The 20597-nt window shown below is 45.4% G+C and overlaps 1 protein-coding gene across 2 annotated transcripts in view; it reads right to left on the bottom strand.

The window, feature by feature from the left end:
- Window positions 1-3813: 3813 nt before the first annotated feature.
- LOC139055903 (polyamine-transporting ATPase 13A3-like) overlaps window positions 3814-20597 on the bottom strand; it is a 220057-nt gene continuing 203273 nt past the window's right edge. For both annotated transcript variants that reach the window (XM_070533538.1, XM_070533537.1), the window contains exons 29-31: window positions 11968-12056; window positions 9780-9872; window positions 3814-4412 (exon numbers count right to left, since the gene is read on the bottom strand). In XM_070533538.1, coding sequence (XP_070389639.1) covers window positions 4242-4412; window positions 9780-9872; window positions 11968-12056 — 353 coding nt within the window. In that variant the 3' untranslated portion in view covers window positions 3814-4241. The remainder of the gene's footprint in view (window positions 4413-9779; window positions 9873-11967; window positions 12057-20597) is intronic.

Below are 20597 nucleotides of genomic sequence, written 5' to 3'. Positions count from 1 at the left end.
CTACGTCAGCCGAGCTCACGTGTGATGGGGGTCCGGTGGTGTAGTCGCCGGTAGTGCCCTTGCTGTTGCCAATGGTCTGCGGTGGCTTGATTGGGCTGCCATTGCGGGGTCGGGACCTTGACCTTAATCGGTTGCCGGAGTGTGATCTGCTTCTGGCTCTTCTGTTCCTGCTGGCTGTACTTGGTCTTCTTTGTTTATCGCCGTAGTTTTCGCATTCACCTTGTTCCTCTCTCCGGGCACGTTCCAATCTTCGTCTTTTGACGAGGTATGGGACGCGGTACCTTGCTTGGGATCGTTTATCCCCAGTCGGGTGGTCTTTTCCACATAGTTGGCATTCTGCTTTGCATTCGTTGTCTTGCTTTGGATTCTTGGTGCCGCAACTCCGGCAAATTTGATCAGTACGATTGGGGCATACGTTCGCTCGGTGACCAAGTCTTCCGCATTCGTAACAGATGTCAAATTGTTTCTTGTAAAGTGCGCATCGAACGAGCGCAGCTCCATAGTTCACATTGCTAGGGCCGTAATATCCATCAAAAATGACGAATATGTTGTTTGTATTGCCCATACGCTTGGCGTAGAGGACGCTGGGGTTGCGTGGAGTGACCAGCTTCCTAATGATGTCTTCTGGGATTTCATTGGCAGAGATACCTCGGATCACTCCTTTCAAGGTGTTCTCCGGTGCTGCGCGATAGGCACAGACTTCATATTCCTTGCTGCCAATGCTCAGACTGGTTATTGCGAAGTACGTTTGGGCTCTTTCTTTCGATGGTGTGCTGATGACTATAATGTTCTGCTTCTGGTTGAGGCAAAGATTATCTTCTTCATCCGCTGGGCGTTCAACATTCGCAGCACGTTGTACGCTGTGGTAGATGCGGTCTGCACCGTGTTCGGTCACGTTGAGTCCTCCTCTCGGTCTAATAATGATCCTGTAGTCGTCCACTGGTAAGTGTGGCATGCGGCTTGCGACGATTAATTGTGGAATCTGTCGATTGCCCTTTTCCTTGTTCTAAGTAGCTTCGTGAGCTCACTGAAGTGGTGTTTAATCACTTCGATGATTTCTTTTGATTTGGAACCAGTGGCCTTGGTCCAATTCTTCCGGTTGAATATCTTTGCCGTCTACGCTTACCACCTCCATGTTAACCTTAACGCTCTGCGAGAGCCGGGTAGATGGGTTTTCTCCGGCTCTGATCGCGGCGTCAGGCTCAGCACGTCCGTCGCCGTGGCTGGAGACACATGGCGACGGGGATGCTCTCGCTAGGCTTAGGCTTCCTGGTCGGCATGGCAAACTGCTTGAAATGATTTCTGGAAATGGCCCACCTGGTCGATTAGGCGCCCAGGTGATCCTTGGCTCTTCCTGCTTCTTCTGAGGGGTTAATTTCATAGTTCCAGTCGAAAAGGCGCCGGCAATCATGCGAAGTTAACGGAGCTGACGTGAAACGCATCCGCTTTCCATCGTCTTCTTCTTCCTCCTCCACAGAGATTCATCATCGAAATTTATTGCAGACGTACTACCAGTTCTCTGCTCTGTATTACGGACGGCCACTCACTTCGCATCACGTATGGTTACTCACTCCGGCAGCTTTAAAAAATTGTAGCAGCGCTTTTGCGGCCATTTATAGCTGTGAGATGCAATGCCATGGTTCAAATATCTGATTCAAAGTGAATGGTTTTCTGTCCAGCTAATTAGAGCTCTGCAGTCTTTAATATTGAAAGGCTGGGCAGTATAGCACATGAGGCATTGCATAGATTAATCGGCACCGGATGCATCGCAATTGGCGCTATTGGTCATTCCAATAAAAAATCGATATGCATTGGTGAATTCAGCTCCCATGCGTAAGTGACACGGCATTGTTCCCTCGCTTCGCGGAACCCCAAGTAGCAGCCGTAGTTGTCTAGATATATCGAGAACGCAACTGATGATGAGTGAATTCCGGTGTGTGACACTTCTCCAATGTCACACAGTGGTCTAGCTTGTTGGGCTGCTTCTTCAATCCTCGATAAAGGTAGAGGAACAAGGTTGGTTGCTTCGTTTGTTTTCCTGGCAGTTTCGTCGGCGAGGTCATTGCCGGAGGCATCGCAATGGCCCGGCAGCCTCTAAAACACGGCGTTGTGTGCTTTCGCCATCAAACGATGGTGCGTTTCTCGTATCTGCGACACAAGTTATTCACAGGACCCGCGCAGAGTAGCTGACAAACGACATTTCAGGGCCGCCTTTGAGACGCAGAATATTGTACACCGATTAGCCGGTTGGTTAACATAATCAACAGTGACTCGGAGGGCGACAAGCTCCGAACCAATATATGTTGTGACTCGAGAAATCTTGCATCTGATGCTTATTGATCATGATGGAATAACAATTGTGCTGGTGTAGCTGGCTTGAGTGCGAGACCCATCCGTATATATGTGGGCTCGGTCAAAGTAGAAAGTATGCAAGGAATATAGAGTTGCTTGCTTCAAGGCCTAGATAGGGAGGTCAGTCGTCTTACTTGTTCTCGGGACGGAAATGCGCAATTGAGCTTGTCGTAAGCACCGAAAAGCTGACGATGAACGTGCCGAGGGTGCGAAGCCCGATGGTAGAGAAGCATGATGAGTGATGACTACGTTGGAGAATGACGCCTGTAGTCTTCGTTCTGGCAGGCAAGCAAGGTAGTTTGATTACATTCCTCCAATGTACCGAATGGCTGGCATGGCATGGCTGGGCTCGGTCGCTGGCATGGCATGGCATGGCTGGGCATGGCTGGGCTCGGTCGTCCGGGCCACCAATTCCGGGTCACCAGTGGTTGCCGCTGTAGCCTGGGTTTATTTAGGCTGGCCAGCCAAAGTGCCGCGGGATCCGTGGAGTGGCGATACCACGCCCGCTCTGGTAGAGCGCATAAGCGCGTTCAATTCTCGCTCTACATGAACGTGAGCCCATCTTATTCTTCACGAGCTCTGGAGGCGATAGTCGCGCAGGTACACCGCCTTCGACAGAAAATCTGTGTAGGAAGTGATTTGTTGTATTAAGCCTTCGTCAAGGACAACCAAATTTCTGTTTGCTTTCCTGTGAAGCGGTCGGGGCATGAATTTCGCTGCAATTAGCCTCATCTGCCATTCCTCAGCCAAATTTGTTGGCTTGCACTTCAACAGAAATCTGTGTTGTCTGATAACTCGTAGATTTGTCAGTCGGCGTTCTTCAATGGCCATTTTACGAATCAAATCAACATTTTTGTATGTACGATTGATTGATGGGTCACAAGGACGGCTTTCAACTTTAATGGTCGTTCTGCCATCCTTCCATTGACAATACCAGCCTGAGACTTGAGCATTTTCACTTGAAGGCTCATAGAAGCAGTCCATGACTTTCCGTGAACCTATTTCTCAAAAGAAAAAAAAAATATGATGCTTAGCTGCTGCTCCTCACGATCGCACATGATGGTCTCGGAGACGTATTGTGTGTACCCTATTCAAAGCAAGGCAATGGGTAAAAATACTTGCGCTTGCGAAGGCCTCTGTCATAGCACTGATAGCTGATGGCGATAGTTAGCCACACCTAGTGGCGAGAAATGGAAGTATGCCCATGACAGGCATAGAAATAACAGCTAGGTTTGTTTTTTGTCTCCACTCGTAAGTGCCGAAAATACCCGTAGTTCTTTAATATTAAAAGATTCCACTTCGACGCACATTTTTAACTCTCAGCCTTTTACAGGATTCGATCGAGGGCAGACTGCTTTGATGGGCGGTGTATACTACAACATAAAAAAAGAAACTAACCACACAAGGCCCCAAATTCTCGAAAACAAGCTCGAGTACGAGCCAAAGTGAGATGCTGGCAAGGAGTGTTGAAACTCATTTTTATTTTTTTCGTGGTCCTGAAATCACACTTTGGTGCAGTTCTTTGCAATGACAGATTTATTTCACTGTTGCTTCACTGCTGACACTCATGGTTCAGGAATGTAGGATGTGGTGGCACTACAACGTCCCCAGGGCAATACCGACGGATACGAACGTAATGTCGTACCAGGAGTACTCGTCCACAGTGCGCGAACATAGCAACAAAAGAAGAAAAATAAGTTTAGTTTCAGCAAACGCAGCCACATGACCGTGCATGTTTAATGTCTTCACAGCAAACGCTGCTTCATTCTTGTGTCTCGTTCGATGGAATGTCTGTCCTCGGTTGCCCTGGGGTGTCACATTATAAATATCTTGCTGCAAGGTGTTGGGCACCGCAATCAGTTACACGCAGGCTTTACTCGTGGTTCGGCCTAGAATATGTCGAAATTTGTGATCTGTGCGACCATCGTTGCGTTCGACAGAAGCCAGTCTGGTTCTTCTCTCACCATCTCTTCCACCTGTTCGTAGCGAGACTTGAGGGCGCTTTCGGGAAAGAGACGGTTGTAAAGGTTCTTGAGAACGGTGCTCTTCACGATGTACATCTGAGAAACGAAGAGAAAAAAATTAACAGGATCACTTTCTCGACTTATTACATAACAAATAACAAATAAACCATCATGTGTTACATGATGGTTTATTTGTTATGCCTAATTGTTGAGATAAATTACTGCGATAATGCTAAAGCATGTAGAAGAGATGAACGTGCTTGTTATTTAGAGCAAATTTACCCCAGTACTTATGCAAGAGCAATCGTTGTCAGCTACTATGCTTTTGAAACTCAGAGTTCTTTAGGTGAGTACCTCAGTGAAAAGAACTAAGGCGCTGTTTTAAACTCAGGTTTACAACTTGTTTTTAGCTACAATAATTGCCAGCAGTTGGTTTCGTTGTCCATTTGCCGTATAATATTTTTTATCCAAAATAATTTCAAAGCTTCAACTTGAAGAAAGAATGGCCCGAATTCGCGAACGAAAGACAAACTTACGATTGTCGAAACACTGCAATGCAGTAGTGAACCGCCAGCAGGCGCTTGAGCTCAGATCTATGGATCAGGGCACGTAATTGGATGTAGTGCTTGGGCACACGGGTGTTTTCTTCTACTCTTCCGAATCAGTTACTAGAAGGCTGCTCGTGGGAGAGCCGGACGCACGTAAATCACTAAATCTATTAGCGCGTGTGGTGCGCGTTTGTTCCCTAGACATGCCAGCATTGCCGAGTGGGGTCGAGTTTGTTTACGCTCCGCCGCTGGCTGCCCGCGCGGTGAGGCAGTGGGCACGGACACCCCATATGCTGATAGCTGTGTCAGAAGGGGCGAGGTTCTGACTGGTGTTGTATAAGCCGGGGGTAGCTGTCTTCGTCGCGACGATATCACTGCTGTAGGAGGGCACATATAACCGGCAAACGGGGTCTCAGGAGAGCACGTGAGGTTATAATAAAGGCAGGCGGCACCGAGTCTCCAGGCCACCCAAGGGTTAGCGAGGGGATCAAAGCGGGAACCAGGGTGACCCGTGGGTTGGGGCTCGCCGAGTTCTGCGCGTGCCAGGGATGCAAAGCGGACAGCCAATTTTTGATGCGAACGCTCCCTGGCATGCGCAGGCCTCGGCGAGCCCCAACGTACGGACCAGTCCGGGTTCTAGCTGTGGTGGCCCCGTTGCCGCTTTGGGGTCCTGGAGGCGCCGCAAATGATGCGAAATGATGATACGAGGTTAGAGTTAGTAAAAACACGATTGAATAAATATAATTACGTCTAGCTGCCAACTTGTGACGCTAAGTTCAGCACTACCGCACCCCGCGACTTCTGCAACACCAATCAGAACTTTGCCTCTGAAGGTACGTCGGGCAGACTTTCTATTTTCTATCTCGCGCCCACTCTTACAAACGGCTGGCGATCCCTCAAATTAACGTCTCGTGCGGGAGCCGCATCTATTGAAAGAGATGTCGGCTGCTTTTGGCCCCCAGGCCTGAACCTCAGTTCCATCTTCAAAACCGCGGAAGTCGAAAACATTTGCGGCTTGGATATCGCAAGCTAGGTAGCGTTCAAGGGGTTTTGCAATGCATATATGCACTGTCTGTCCATAAATTTTGCATACAAAGAATACATGCAAATTCAACACGCGAATGTTTGTATGAGGCTCGGCTAAATACTTCACATTCTCTTAGTACTTAGCTATGAGGAAAATTTCATTCTACATGGAAGAAAAATCCTGGTATTTGGTGTCGACATTACGAACCTTTGTTCGAAGGACACTGCCCAGCGAAGCTTTCATCATGATTCTTATTATTCTGCTGGGTTGTTCTAATCAAATAGCAACACTTTATACGGCCAATAAACAAATACGGCCACTTTATTAATGCGTAAAAGGAAGAGTTTGGCGCGTTTTGTATTAAAAAGTTTGCTACTATATATTCGCCGTTCTCTGAAACATGCAACCAGAAACTCATTGCTCATGGCGGCGGGTCACGCGGGTCATATGCTTCATGGATACCATAAAAGCAATCACCCGAAAGAAAAGTTTCGTGATTAAGATCGAGAGCTGATCAATTAGCGCTATGTATATCGTATCTAGGTGGCTTTCATAGTGGCCCTCAGTAGCGTCTGTCGAAGATATGGCATACTGCGGCCCACACGCAATGGAAGCAATCGACTATCACTATATGGGGAGGCGCGCATGGTTGGCGAAACCCCATCAGGTCACTACAACTTCGAGTTGAAACTCTGATGCAATTTTACGGCGCCAACTGCAATGCCAAAAGTATACTGAAGGTGCTACAGCACACCATAGGCTGCCTTGTGAATGAAAATTCAAACATGTACTTTCTGCCTCATCAGCTCTCGAGCCTGCGTTGTTTAATTATTCAAAATTGAACACTATTCCCTTCCTCAGTATATCAAAGAGGACCTCGCATACCAGTCTCATAGAAAGACCCCACGAGTCTCACATGAATTCGCTTGATTTTTGGCCCACACCGCGGAATGTCCCATACTACTACTAATAAATGAGGCTTCGGCTATTTTCTGGCTGTAGCCAAACGGTCCAAAAGGCAGATTTCCCTAAAAAAATTGTGCCGAGCAGCCTGTGTTAGTTCGCCAAACAGATTCGTCATGTCTGTTGCTCAAGCAACAAGAGTGAGCAAATTGCTCAAATGAGTTCAACGTGTAGCACCGGAAATGAAATATATATTGATAAATTTATATCCGCATACTGTAGGTAGCTGTAAGCGTCATTTAACTTTACTTCGAATTGCCGCCACCTAAAGCTACCTTGTGAAGAACGACAAATTTTGAGAAGCAGTTCCGGAAGCAAGTGGTGCTGGTAGAATGTAAGCTGCGTCATTGCGCTTGCAGTTAATAAACAAGAACACCGACAACCTCATAAGTCCTCGTGTTACTGCCGAGCGATACTGTGAAGAAATTCAAACATTCGTCATTATACCCTGAACTTCGTTAGCAAGCAAGTTTTAGCGGGTTAAATTCAAGGTAAACGTTGTAGAAGTCATAGATCGCTAGCCTTTCTGAGATGCTTGTTGCATCACGGCAAGTATGATATCTTAACTGGATTGTTATGTGCCATGTTTTTGTGTTTATGCCTTTATTATTCACGTGAGCTACCACTAGAGAGCGTAGATGCCCGCATTAAAACCCGCAGTAGGCTGGTCCGAGCCCCTTCAGCTGGCACGTGACGTTGCTTTTGAGAAATATATTGTCGTCTATGAAATAAGCTCTTTGAATTAATTTTCACGAACGAAGATATCGTAAAAATATATTTGAGATGACCGCCATAAGTATACCAGCAGAGGGAACAAGAGTGAACAAACGAAAACACCACAGACGACACCCGGACGCCGCCCGAACTGCAGCAGACGACAGGCGCGAGGCAAGCGTGCCCTAAAGTCACGCGAGCGGAGTTCGCAGCGCCCCTGTAGGTCGTTCCTGGGGCTAATAGCTTAAACTTCTTCTTGGCCATGTTGATAGGGTTCAAAACCGAAAACTGTGTTTAGTAAGACTATTGAAAACTGTAACCTGCCTGCCACTCTCAGATGCGAAACTGTAGGTAATTATGACGATGTGGTAAATTTCATTTTTGCAAGACCTTTTGCGAGTGCCCGGTTAGCGTACCTGTGATGACATATTAGAACGAAAAGTTCCAAAAGAGAATGGAACGATATTTCACCTAATGTCCTTAATAATATAATACTGATAATTTTTATTACCCCTTGTACCTGCGATTACCAGCAGTTTTACGTTGTAAACGACCTGTACGGAAGTGGGAGGAAGGTAGGAAATCAACAAATAAATAACTAAATAATTATCAATGCGTAAAAAAATTAAAAAACGAAATAAATAATCAATTACCCATTTATACTGAACGGGCTCACTGTCTGCTCGCATGACTAAGAAGACGGAAAATGTACTCGGAATAAACGAAGGATGTCTACGTGCCTGATGTATTTCTCCTAAAGCGTGGAAAGAAGCAGATGATTGTCTTTCACGGCTACTTATAAACAGCAAGTTGAAAGAGCGTAACACAACTGTTAATACCAGTTCCTTCCCTCTATTGTTAATTTAAGAGGGTACTATGAAGGAGAAGTTAACTTCTGTTTGCCAGCGGAACTTTGAAGTTTGGCGTGGAGCCGTAGAGTGCACCCGCATATAGCAGCTGAAATGCCACAAAGATTCCTGTTCAACAGTGAAAAAAAGACATGAATATATCTGGAAAAATAACAACTATATGATTGTTTTAGTCTTACTACAGGATTACCCACTTTCGTTGTGGACAGAGTGTCATAGATGACGGCGATCGGGACAAATATCTTATATTTTTTCATATATACCACAATTCATCATCACCATCATCAGCCTGGTCATGTCCACTGCAGGACGAAGGTCTCTCCCGGCGATCTATAATTGCCCGTCCTGCGCCAGCCGATTCCAACTTGCGCCAGCAATTTTTTTATTACATCAACCCACCTAGTCTTCTGCCGTCCTCGACTGCGCCCCCTTCTCGTGTCACACATTCTGTAACGCTAATGGTCCATCGGTTATCCATCCAACGCATTTCATGGCTTGCCCAGCTCCACTTTTTTCTCTTAATGAGAGTTAGAATATCGGCTACACCCGTTTGTTCTCTGATCCACACTTCTCTCTTCCTGTTTTAACGTTGGGCCTAATATTTTTTGTTCCATCGCTCTTTGCGCGGTCTTCAACTTGTTCTCGAGCTCCTTTGTCAAGCTCCAAGTTTCTTCCCCATATGTGAGCAGTGGTAGAATGCAGACATTGTACACCTTTTTTCAATGGTAGTCGTAAGCTCCCAGCCAGGACCTGGCAATGCCTGCCGTATGCCCTCCAACCGATTTTTATTCGTCGGTAAATTTTCTTCTCATGATCCCCTGTGAGTAATTGAACCAGGTAAACGTACTCCTTCTGAGACTCTAGACGCTAAGTGGCGATGTTGGACTCTTGTTCCCTTGCCAGGCTATTGAACATCATCTTGGTCTACTGAATAATAATATTCAACCCCATGCGTTGACTTCTGTATTAACGTCCTCACAATAACCCCAAAATCTCACAGATATCAAAATTACCTAATAATGATCTCACTCTGATTACTTGCTCTAAGAATAATACCCCAAAGAGTTCTAGTTAATCGATACGAGTAATCTTGATTGTGGAATAGTGTTTCAGTATCAGCTTGAGCAGCTAAGTCAGCACGTTAGAGTTTGTATCGTTTTCAAGAAATATTGTGTAGTATAGCAAAATTTAGTATGTGCATATATATTTTTATTTTATGTTTAGTTGACATCACTAAAGCTTCCAAATTAGCAGCGCAGCATGTATTGTGGCACGCTCTTTCATGTGCGAATATCCTAGCACATACTGTCTTCAAATTGAAAAAAAAAAGAAGCGGCCATACTTGCACAAGGTGCGCCAGAGCCCAATGGACTAAGGACACGAGCAGGATTGAGAGGCGCAGGCGAAGCTTTTCATTGGGCTGCCATTCCACCAGCTGCAAAATATTAAATTGTGACATCTCTGTAATTAGGTAATAGTGTACGACACGCGCTAAAAAGTTGCAGAAAGCACCACATTAAAACAATTGCATGAATTACGCGATCACAGTGTCGTATGCAAGCAGTGTCCTTAGGATTACAAATACACTTTGCGCCATGGACTCCTAAAAGGTGTTTTATCTTGCGATTGAACAAGGATCGCGCGTAAATGATGAAATTAATACGTTATGGGTGAATTATCAAAATAAAGCCGAAATTCGGTTAGCTAGAGCAAAGCCATTCTATAGTAAATATTTCTTCCTGGTGAAACCTATCGTCTCACATTCTCAACTGGCTGATTTAGGCGTGCAGTGCCGCCCTGGGGCTACAGAGAAGACGCGAAGTGGGATACACTAAAAATGCAGTCGTTACAATAATTGTGGAAATGTCAAGGGATATATACAATTGAAATTTCGAATGCACTTTCCCCAGGTGATTTTTAATATAAGGGACTAGTGGGCAACTTGTAACTCCATTAATTCGAGGTGCAGCTCAATATGACAAGCAGGACGACGGAGACACACGTTGTTTGATGCTTGCAACATTGTGCCCACACTTGCATAGCAAAAGTGGTAGCAGGCGTGTCGGTCATTGTAACACAGGTAGACACCTGTTTAAACCAAACTAAGGCGTCTTTACTTTCGCAGATCATTGCCCTCTAGGTTAGAGCTTAGGTAAAGCGACAATGGCATCATGCACTGGCACAAGCATACGATTCAAATTTAGACAGTGATCTCTACACATATTGCAAGATATTGCATCAACGGCAGTCGAAGTTCGAAATAATGAAAATTTAACTTAAAGAGGAGGTGCAACAGCTTCGTTATCAAAAAAGCTAACAACTGTAGCAGGCAGTCAATTTCATTCAGAAAAGGTTTTGGGGAAACTATGTCTTCGAAACGAGTTGTTCTGAAATTATAATCCCTGACCTTGAGATCATTATCTGTTAGTCTGGATACATATAGCGGCTGGGAAATGTATTTATTGCGGTTTGTTTCTCGTCTGGGCATTACATATGACATGAAAAAGCTTCAGGCCTAAAGTTCATCTTTTTTCTCGAAGATTCTATCTTTACGCTTGCATTTAAGCGGTAATACTAATATTTATATTAATACTAATACTGATTACATACCGTGCTGCCATACTCCGGACTCTCAATTTTCTCCCGCCCGGTGTTTGTAGGTGGGTCTCTTACAGTGCACTCATTGTTTTGTGCGCAGGAGATCTAAGGCTGGCTGAGGGAATGGGTTCGTGTTTTGACGAAAAAAATAACACTTCGCATGCCCTCGCTGTAATGAATCAAGCATGCCTGTGCTAAATACCCTTAAGTACACATGTCAAGAAACAGTTTGCAATGAAGAACCACTTACTTCATATGTTGTTGCTCGCATGTGCGTCTTCGTGAAATGCATGTGAACGATATCTTGTGTCTATTTGCACATGTGATATTGTGCACCAGTTTTCTATTTTATCTAACTCATTTTGTAAAAACATGGTATTGTTATGGCTGGTTATTTCTGGATATATTATTAGATGCAGTTGTTCTGCAGTCGACGCACTTACACTTGAAACCCAATTGAAGTAATGTATTTGAATACACCGACGGGCGTTCGTAATACGTCGACAACGAATCCGCAAGTCGCTAGATGTGTAAATAGCTTTTAGGTTGCAGAAGATAGGAATCTATCTCGTTAAGATTACCTCGCGAGCATGAGAAACGCGTCCAGCGTGAACACTGTAGGCCTGCAAATCACACAGCAACGAGTCTGCCACGATGGTCTTTCTCGCAAGAATTACCGAAGTGCTGATGTGGCATTGAGTACTTTTGTTAAATTCAAACTGTAGCGTAAAAGTTTATGGCTGAGCGGATGCGGTCGGCTTCGGCATGGATGCTCGCGGGACCCTAAAATGCTGTTAGAGGAACTACTTGGTTGCACGGAACAAATTTCGAGTACACCTGCTATAGAAGAACACATACAAAAGGCTTGCGTTTGAGCTACGAAAATACCCTCACTCCATGCTAAATATAGTGTTCCCACATGCAGTACTAACCTCGAAAAAGTCCGTGATCGCCGGACAGGTCTGGAAAAGCAGGATTGTCGTTACCGTGAAGATTACGAGCAGGTTCCCTAGAAACCAGTCTGCGTAAAGAGAGGCGGCACATGGTTTCTAATCATTTAGTGCTACCGTGAGCAACAGCTATATTGTACTGCTTCAGGACTGGAGGAGGAGCAGGTTAGTTAGTTAGTTTGGGTTTAGTGGCACAAAGGCAACTAAGGCCATGCTGCGCCAGTCACAATACAAAATAAGAGGACCGTTAGGGCAGGTAACCCTGCATTACATTATAGCTGGTGTAAATAGCCAGTTTTTTCTAAAAAGTCGAAGAGGTTAGGAAATGGCACTAGGGGGTCATCTGCTAGTAATAGGGTAGGGTGTAATGGGATGCGCAATTTATACAGCCTGTGTAAAAACCTCCGTCTTAGTGTATCGATGTGTGGACATGTTATTAAGATGTGCATGACTGTAAGAGCTTCATTACATTTTTCGCAAGTTGGCGGGTTTTCGTTTCGGAGAAGGAAATTGTGCGTCAGATGTGTGTGTCTAATTCGAAGTCGCCACAAGATCACCTCGCAGAATCGTTGCTGGTGACTGCATGATTTCCACTCTCCAATGACAGGTTTAATTAGATGAAGCTTGTTGCTTAAACAAGTGTCCCAATCGCGTTGCCATTTTGACGTCAAGGCCTTCCGAATCGCATTGACACTGTCTTTATATGGAAGTGCTGTATTTTGAATGTTTTTGTACGCTGCCATTGATGCGCATCTATCCACCGCTTCGTTACCCAATATTCCAACATGGCTTGGTACCCAGCATAACTTAATTGATCTGCCATATTTGTTTGACGTTAATGCATTCAAAATATCGCCTAGCAAGGGTTCACTTTGGGATTTCATGTGTAGAGCCTTCAGTACACTTAATGAATCTGTGTATATGACAGTGTTTTCAAGTTTATCAGCAATGATCTTTTGAACTACCGTCCATATCGCGTACACTTCGGCTGTGCAGACAGAGGCATGTTGAGGTAATCGAATACATGTTTCCCAATTTTCTGTTACAGCCCCTACACCCACGTGTTTTTCCGTTTTAGAGCCATCAGTATAAAATTCTATGTAGTTTATGTACTTGTCTTGAAGAGAGCGGAATTCTTGTATAATGTGTTGATGTGGTGTGTCTCTTTTCTTTAGATGTGTTAGTGTCCAATCACATAACGCTGTGAAATCACACCACGGGGGTAAACGTTCTGGCTTTCTGGCAACCTGGAAGACTTCCCGAGGGATGTCATATTCCCGACAGTATTCCTCGTATCGCAAGATAAGCGGCCTAATCATGTTTGGTTTATTTGTGTAATGTAAGCGTGAGCTGCACTTTGTGACGATGTTGTAGCATGTGTGTTGTGGTGAGGATCGGATTCTGAGTATGTAGGAAAACGTTAGTAGCGCTCTGCGATGTTGTAAAGGAAGTTCATTACATTCAACATGTAAGCTCTGTATAGGTGATGTTCTGTAAGCACCGCATGCTAGTCGTAGTCCTAAGTTGTGGACAGGATCAAGTCGTCGGACGTAAGATAGTCTGGCTGAACCATATGTAATGCTACCATAGTCTAATATGCTACGCACCAAAGTGCGGTAGATGTGTAGCAGGCATTTACGGTCAGAGCCCCACCGTTTCCGGGAGAGGATTTTTAGAATGTTAAGTGCATTGTTCGCTTTGATTTTAATACTATTGATGTGTGCGAGAAAGTTCAACTTTTTATCAAACAGAACACCCAGAAACTTGTGTTCTTGTTTCACGGGTAGTGTGGCATCCTGTAGTTTAAGGATGGGATCTGGTTGTAGGCCTCTTTTTTGTGTGAAGACAACACTAATCGTTTTTTCGCTTGAGAAGCGAAAGCCGTTTTCAGATGCCCACTGCGTGAGTTTGTTTAGTGTAATTTGAATTTGTCATTCGCAGGTTGCCATGTTCGATGCACGACATGCAATTTGAAGATCATCCACATATAGTGAATGCATTATAGAAGATGGAATTACATTATTGAGCGAGTTCATTTTTACCGCAAACAGTGTTGTGCTCAATACGCATCCCTGAGGTACTCCGTTTTCCTGAATAAATACGCTTGACAGCACCGTTCCTAAACGCACCTGGAATGTTCGATCGGACATGTAATCAGCTAGACATTTAAGCAATCTGCCGCGGATCCCTAAATCCGCTAAATCCCTTAAAATACCGAACCTCCATGTTGTGTCATACGCTTTTTCGAGATCAAAGAACACTATGAGACAATATTGCTTTTGTAGAAAGGCTGCACGTGTCTCGTGTTCTAACCGAACTAGATGATCTGTTGTGGAGCAGCCTTTCTTGTACCCACACTGATGATTATCGAGCAGGTTCTCAGTTTCGAGGACGTACGTCAATCTGATGTTTATAATGGATTCATATGACTTGGCGAGACAGCTTGTGAGTGCTATAGGTCGGTAGCTGGTAGCTGTTGTAGGATGCTTTCCAGCTTTCAAGAAAGGGATTATAATGGCTTTTTTCCACACATTCGGCATTTTTCGTGTTTCCCAGATTATGTTAAAAAAGCGGAGCAATGTCTTAACTGCTTTTGAAGATAGATGTGCGAGCATTGTGTAATGTATTCTGTCTGGACCTGCCGCTGTTTTTTTCCCAGTAGTGAGTACTCTGTTTATTTCGGAAAGTGTTAGGGGGGCATTATATGGTTTCTCGGGACTTCCTGCTGTCGGAAGCTTTTGTTTTTCTGCTGATTGTTTGTACGTTTGAAATTCAGTGGAGTAGTTTAGTGAGCTTGATATGTTATGGAAATGCTGCCCTAATATGTCTGCTTGTTCTTTTAAATTCGTCTGTGTACCTTGAGGTGAGAGTATGGGGATTGTATAAGGAGCGTACTGGCTTCTAAATTTACGAAGCTGATCGCACATTCTTTTGGATGTTATTGAGCTGTTGATGGAGGATACATATGCTTGCCATGACTGTCGTTCGGCTTGCCTACGCGAGTGCCTGGCTTTCGCCTTTGCTTTTTTGAAATACAGGAGGTTATCTTGTGTTGGGTATCGCCGAAAGATACCCCACGCTTTGTTTTGTGCTTTTTTAGTTTGTGTACATTCACTCGTCCACCAGGGTTTTAGTTTTTTCCTTAAGAAACCGGAGGATTGCGGGATCGTCTGTTCTGCTGCAGCAAGTATGGAGGCAATAATCTTTTCATTCATTTCGTCTATTGTTTGATCATCTGATATGTCATCGAGACTGGCGTTCTCGCTGAAGAGAGGCCAGTCTGCTAGATGGAGTTTCCAATGGGGTGATCTTAATGGTACTGTAGGGAAAGGAGGTGTTCTTTCAATAATGCCGGGCATATGATCGCTACCATAAGGATTGTTAATAACACTCCATTTAAAATCTATCAACAGAGATGGAGTGCACAGCGCCAGATCAAGACAGCTCATAGCTCCTGTGCTTGGGGAGCGGTACGTTGCCGAACCAGTGTTTAAAAGGCTTATTTCGTTAGTCAGGATAAAATCTTCAAGTGTTTGTCCCCTGGTGTCAGTTGTTTTGCTACCCCATAATATGTTATGAGCGTTAAAAGCACCTGCTATTAAAAAAGGTTTAGGTAGCTGGTTTAAAACTAACTCCAGATCTCTTACAGTAAAATGTGAATGTGGTGGTATGTGCATTGAACAAATGGTAGTGGTTTTATGTGCTAAAACCGTGACTGAAACGCCTTCTAAGTGAGTATTAATGGCAACTTCTCTAGCTGCAATGCCACTCTGTAGGACTATAGCTACACCACCCGAAAGCCGGTTCGCCTGAGTACGATCGCGCCGCACAACAGTGAAGCCTTTTAAAATATTTTTGTGCTTTTCGCCTAAGTTAGTTTCTTGTAAGCACAAGGCCACAGGCGAGAATTTACTTAACAAGTCTTTGATGTCACCTAAGTTGTGTAAAAGCCCTCTACAATTCCAATGAATAATAAAAGCCATCTTGAAATTGAAAGGTAAAACTGGCACTACGAAAAACTAAGAGGTGGGATTATAGGTGACATGGATAAAAAGGCTAATACAAATGAGCGATAACCTTCAGGTTATCGCTTTCTTATTTTGGGTGGTTATTGGGATCTTGTCCCTCTTACCGCACTCAGGAGAGCGCTTGTCCTTCGGTTTCAATGACACCGGGGTTTTCGCGTCGACCTCCATCGCTCTCTCTGAGGCGCTGGAGGATCGAGAGTTAGGCGCCGAGACACGTGTCTCGGGCCTTGGGGTTCGCTTGATCTTAGGGCCCTGCGGGGCTGGTGTCTGCAGGGCCGTCGAAGAGGGTGGAGCAGTACTGACTGCTTCCACCACGGGGGCGGGAGGAGTCACTGCGGCACCACTGCGCGTGGGCTCGGAGGACTCCGGAGGCCTCTGTGACGCTGCCCCCGCCTGCGTCACTTCGGCATAACTTCTTCGCGGAAGATACGAAAGCCGCTTTCGGGCTTCAAAGAACGAAATTTTTCTTTTACAGTTAGAGCAATGACTTCTTTTTCTTTTTTCCAGCAAGGGCAGGACCGTGAATAAGCTGGGTGATCTCCCTTGCAGTTAACACAATGTGGGGAAGAAGTGCAATTCTCAGATTGGCGTTCGTTGGAGCTGCATTTAGCGCAAGTTGTTTGTCCTCGACATGCATGTGAAGCGTGTCCAAACCTTTGGCACTTGAAACATCGTCTGGGGTTTGGAATATATGGTCTTACATTGACTTTAACATAACCTGCATCGAGCGAGGTAGGCATTACGCTTGTTCCGAAGGTGAGTATAACGTGTTTGGTGGGGATTTCTTGATCGTTTCTGCGGATTACTATTCTCTGTACCTTGGTAACATTTTGTTCCTGGAAACCTTCCAGCAGTTCCTCGTCGCTTAATCCAATAAAATCTTTTTCAGATATTACTCCCCTACTTGTATTGAGTGTTCTGTGGGCTGAAACAGTCACTGTCGCCTCGCCAATACTGGTAAGTTCAGACAGCTTATCTGCTTGATCTTTACTATTCAATTCTAGGAGGAGGTCCCCGCTAGACATTTTGGAGGCTTTGTATGTCTGTCCGATTTTATCTTTCAGGCATTTGGCGACCAGGAATGGAGAAAGCTTTCTAATAGGCGTGTTACTTTCACTGTGGACTACATAGTATTTGGGGAAGGATGGAGCGTTGCTTCGAAAGGAGAATTGAAACGGTACTTCGGTGCGGCATCTTTTGAGACGCCGATCATGGACAACAGAGATTTGAACTGCCATAGGAAAGTGTGTGTGTTCGGCAACAGCGCCGACCGCCCACCACGGAGCCCAACGAGGGGACGCGGCAGGGCTTGTGTCCAAGCCTGCACGACGCCAGCCGTACGCCATCACTATAACCAAATATGGTGTACCCAAGGTAGGATATCCACACAAGGTTAACCCTTGCCGCCGTAGAGAAAGGAAGTAAATGGAAGAGAGAAGAAGACAGGAAAGGTAAAAAAGTGAGAGATAAAGACGAAGGTTTGAGGAGAGAGAGATAGGAAGAGGCGACTACCGATTTCCCCCGGGTGGGTCAGTCCGGGGGTGCCGTCTACGTGAAGCAGAGGCCAAAGAGGTGTGTTGCCTCCGCCGGGGCGCCTTAAAGGTCCGATCACCCAGCATCGGCTCAACCTCCAGGATCCCCCTTTCGCCGGACACGGTTAAGCCGCGCACGACTACACGCGGGAGGGTCCAACCCTCGTGTGCTCGGGTCCGTGGTGTCGCAACACACCAAACGCCTGCTGACGCAGACGCCCCTGCGGGGGAGGAGGAGCAGGAAATAATGAGAGGAGGCAGGGATGTTAACCAGAAATGCATCTGGTTGGCTACTCTACTCTGGGGGACGGAAAAGGGGAATATAAAGATGAGATAGAGGGAAGAAAGGAGGAGGAAAGCTGCGGTAAGCTCGCGCACACACGCGACCAGTTGGTGTGGTTCCATCACGAGAGAATTTTCGTCTCCTTTTTTCATTCGTGTCTTATCACGCTGTTCTTCACACGGTGTTATCATGTGCCGGCTTTAGCTTGTGTTTTTGCTTATGCCCGTGCGCGGAATTCTAAGTTAAAACCGCCGTGAGCTCATAAAATCAGCAAAGATCACAACTAGTGAAAGCTACAATTCAACCGATAAAGAACAAACACTGACAAAGGTTCGAGGCAAATGAAAGATAAATGGATATATGCAGCCTTTTGACATTGCCAATTCATTTTATATCAAAGTGAGAGACGAAGACAAATGCTCGCCATCAACGATTGCCTTCGGCTTTCTTTTTAAAGCGCAGCTCTTAGGTGTCCGTCCCTGCGGCGAGCATCGGCAGACCTCGGTGTCGTAGCTCGGTGTAACTGAGCGAACGAGCACAGCTACAAGATGAAAGTGATGCGGAACGCAGCGGGGGATGAAAGGAGGGAGGGGAAAAGCGGAGAGGAGCATGCGTCGAAAGCCTGAGAACAAAGGCGCAGTGCTGCGACAATGGCTGCGAGATGGCGCCAGCCCAGCGCGCGTCGTCTGGGAGGTCTGTGGGCGGCGGTTTCTCTGACTCGTGCGTCACCCACGCACTGGCTCTCGCGATCTCCAGACTAGCAAGGCAGTCTCATCGCATTTCCCTCCATTCGCAACGTGCGCCGCTAGACAGATAGTCTGCGCCAGCGAATATATCGCGTAATGAAAACGAGTAGACAGCTGCGCTCAAATTCCGCATTACTGAGTACCGTAATAGTCGGTGAATATTTTGGTGGCTTGTCTGGCTTCGCGCTGTTTAACGATATGATACACCAAGTAGCTCGGCCTCATAACTCACTGAAGTGTGACTGTCGAGAGTGAAGATCATGAGATCACGATTCCTCTTATCATTTATTGACAGGGATAAGGAGATGTTTATACGAACATATAATACCGGCTACTGCTCTAAACAATGGTGATAGCATAGCAAAATGAACCACGTGCCACATAGTATCACAAATACCGCATATTATTAGATATCACAGTAGCAAAAAATAATTATTAAATTACACATAATAAGCTAACAAATTGTGTCAAAAACATTATCGAGACAACATGCCGCAATGTAATTGTGGGATTCTAAATGTGGATGTTGAAAATTTTCAACTGCATTGCCATAGTTGCAGCGAGGGTGTTCAGCATGGCCAATGCCAAGTAGAAATATTTTCATGCACGCATTACTCAGTCTCAGACGCTGAAATGTTTTCAGACGCCTGTTGAGCTCTACCGCCGTGAGAATTTCGATAACGGAATCAGTGTTATAAACATGTGAAGGATTAACAGTTCCTTCTAACGATATTCGATAAATTTCATCGAACGGTGTGCAGACGCGTCTCCCAAAATGCAACGTATTTCAGGTCTAGTTATAAGAAGTGTAGTTGTTCTCTTGATGTGCCTGTCACGCTGCTGCATCAGCTGCACAATTTCCAGGTAACTAGAGTGTCCTGGTATACACTGAAAGAAAACCATATGATGAGACTTTTTGTACACTCTCGGTGTACTTGTACACTCTATAATTGTATACAAGTGTACACCCATTTTGTACACTCTCGGTGTACTTATCGATAGTGCATCTAAGAATGGACACAAGTACTGCTTGTCAGTCCCTGAAAATGACCCATTTATGTGCGTCCTGTGCTGATGTTCGGAACGGAAGTGCAGACAGGTTGGCACAGATTTCAGCTGCAGTCGAAGACGTTGCTTGGGATAATTGAAAAGCTGTTTATATACGTAATTGAGAGATAACGAACGTAGATGTGGATGAATCGGGCAAACTAGGACCATCTACGTGTAGTTGAGCTTATCTAGGGTGTCGCATATATTCTGACACAGCATCATTTGTTGGGCAGCTACCATAAACCTATGTCGTTTTTTGGTTATTGCTTCCACAGAGAACTCCAAATTTGGAACCACGAATAACCATTGCGGATAAGTGGTGCCCATCTTCCAATCCTCATGAGTCGGTAATTACTGTGAATCGTACGTTAGCCTATAATAATTTTATTGCTACAGTAGATTTGTCGTGTTGAGTACTTAGGCGGAACACATGCCTGCAAAATTGAGTAGTTGGCATAGCGGGAATGTTGGTTTCTTTGTTGGCAACCACAAGACCACTGGAGGTTGCATTAGAGACACCTAAATACGTTCTGAATGATGCCCTTTTTTGTGTCTTGGGTCTATTTAAAACCTCTATGTGTCCACATTTCTCAGTATTATATTCCTGGTTTCAGGAGTGGTTCCATGCCAGCTACGACGACAGCATGCTAGGACGCGTCTGGGCTAACACCTGCTCACCAGGCAGTGAACATTTCAGCACGCACTTCACACACCAACTGGACGGCTTTCGAGCAATATTTCTTGCCTTTAAGTGGCACTACAGTCACTGTATTCACTCGCGTTGACAAGCCTGCTTAGCCGTGCCGTCGAACTTGATTTCACGGCTGAAGACAGTAGTGAGCACTTTCAGTCCCAGCAGCAGGCTATGTCTGCTCTTGCACCGTCGTATTGACCAGCTAGAGTTGACATCGTTCGACGGTTTCATCTCGTGGATGGCGTTACATATGAACTTGGATGTAACTGCCACTCCCAA

The sequence above is a fragment of the Dermacentor albipictus genome, chromosome 2, assembly GCF_038994185.2.
Source record: "Dermacentor albipictus isolate Rhodes 1998 colony chromosome 2, USDA_Dalb.pri_finalv2, whole genome shotgun sequence".
NCBI lineage: Eukaryota > Metazoa > Arthropoda > Arachnida > Ixodida > Ixodidae > Dermacentor > Dermacentor albipictus.
The sequence above is the reverse complement of the archived record's forward strand: the minus strand, read 5'-3'. Positions and strand labels throughout refer to the sequence as shown.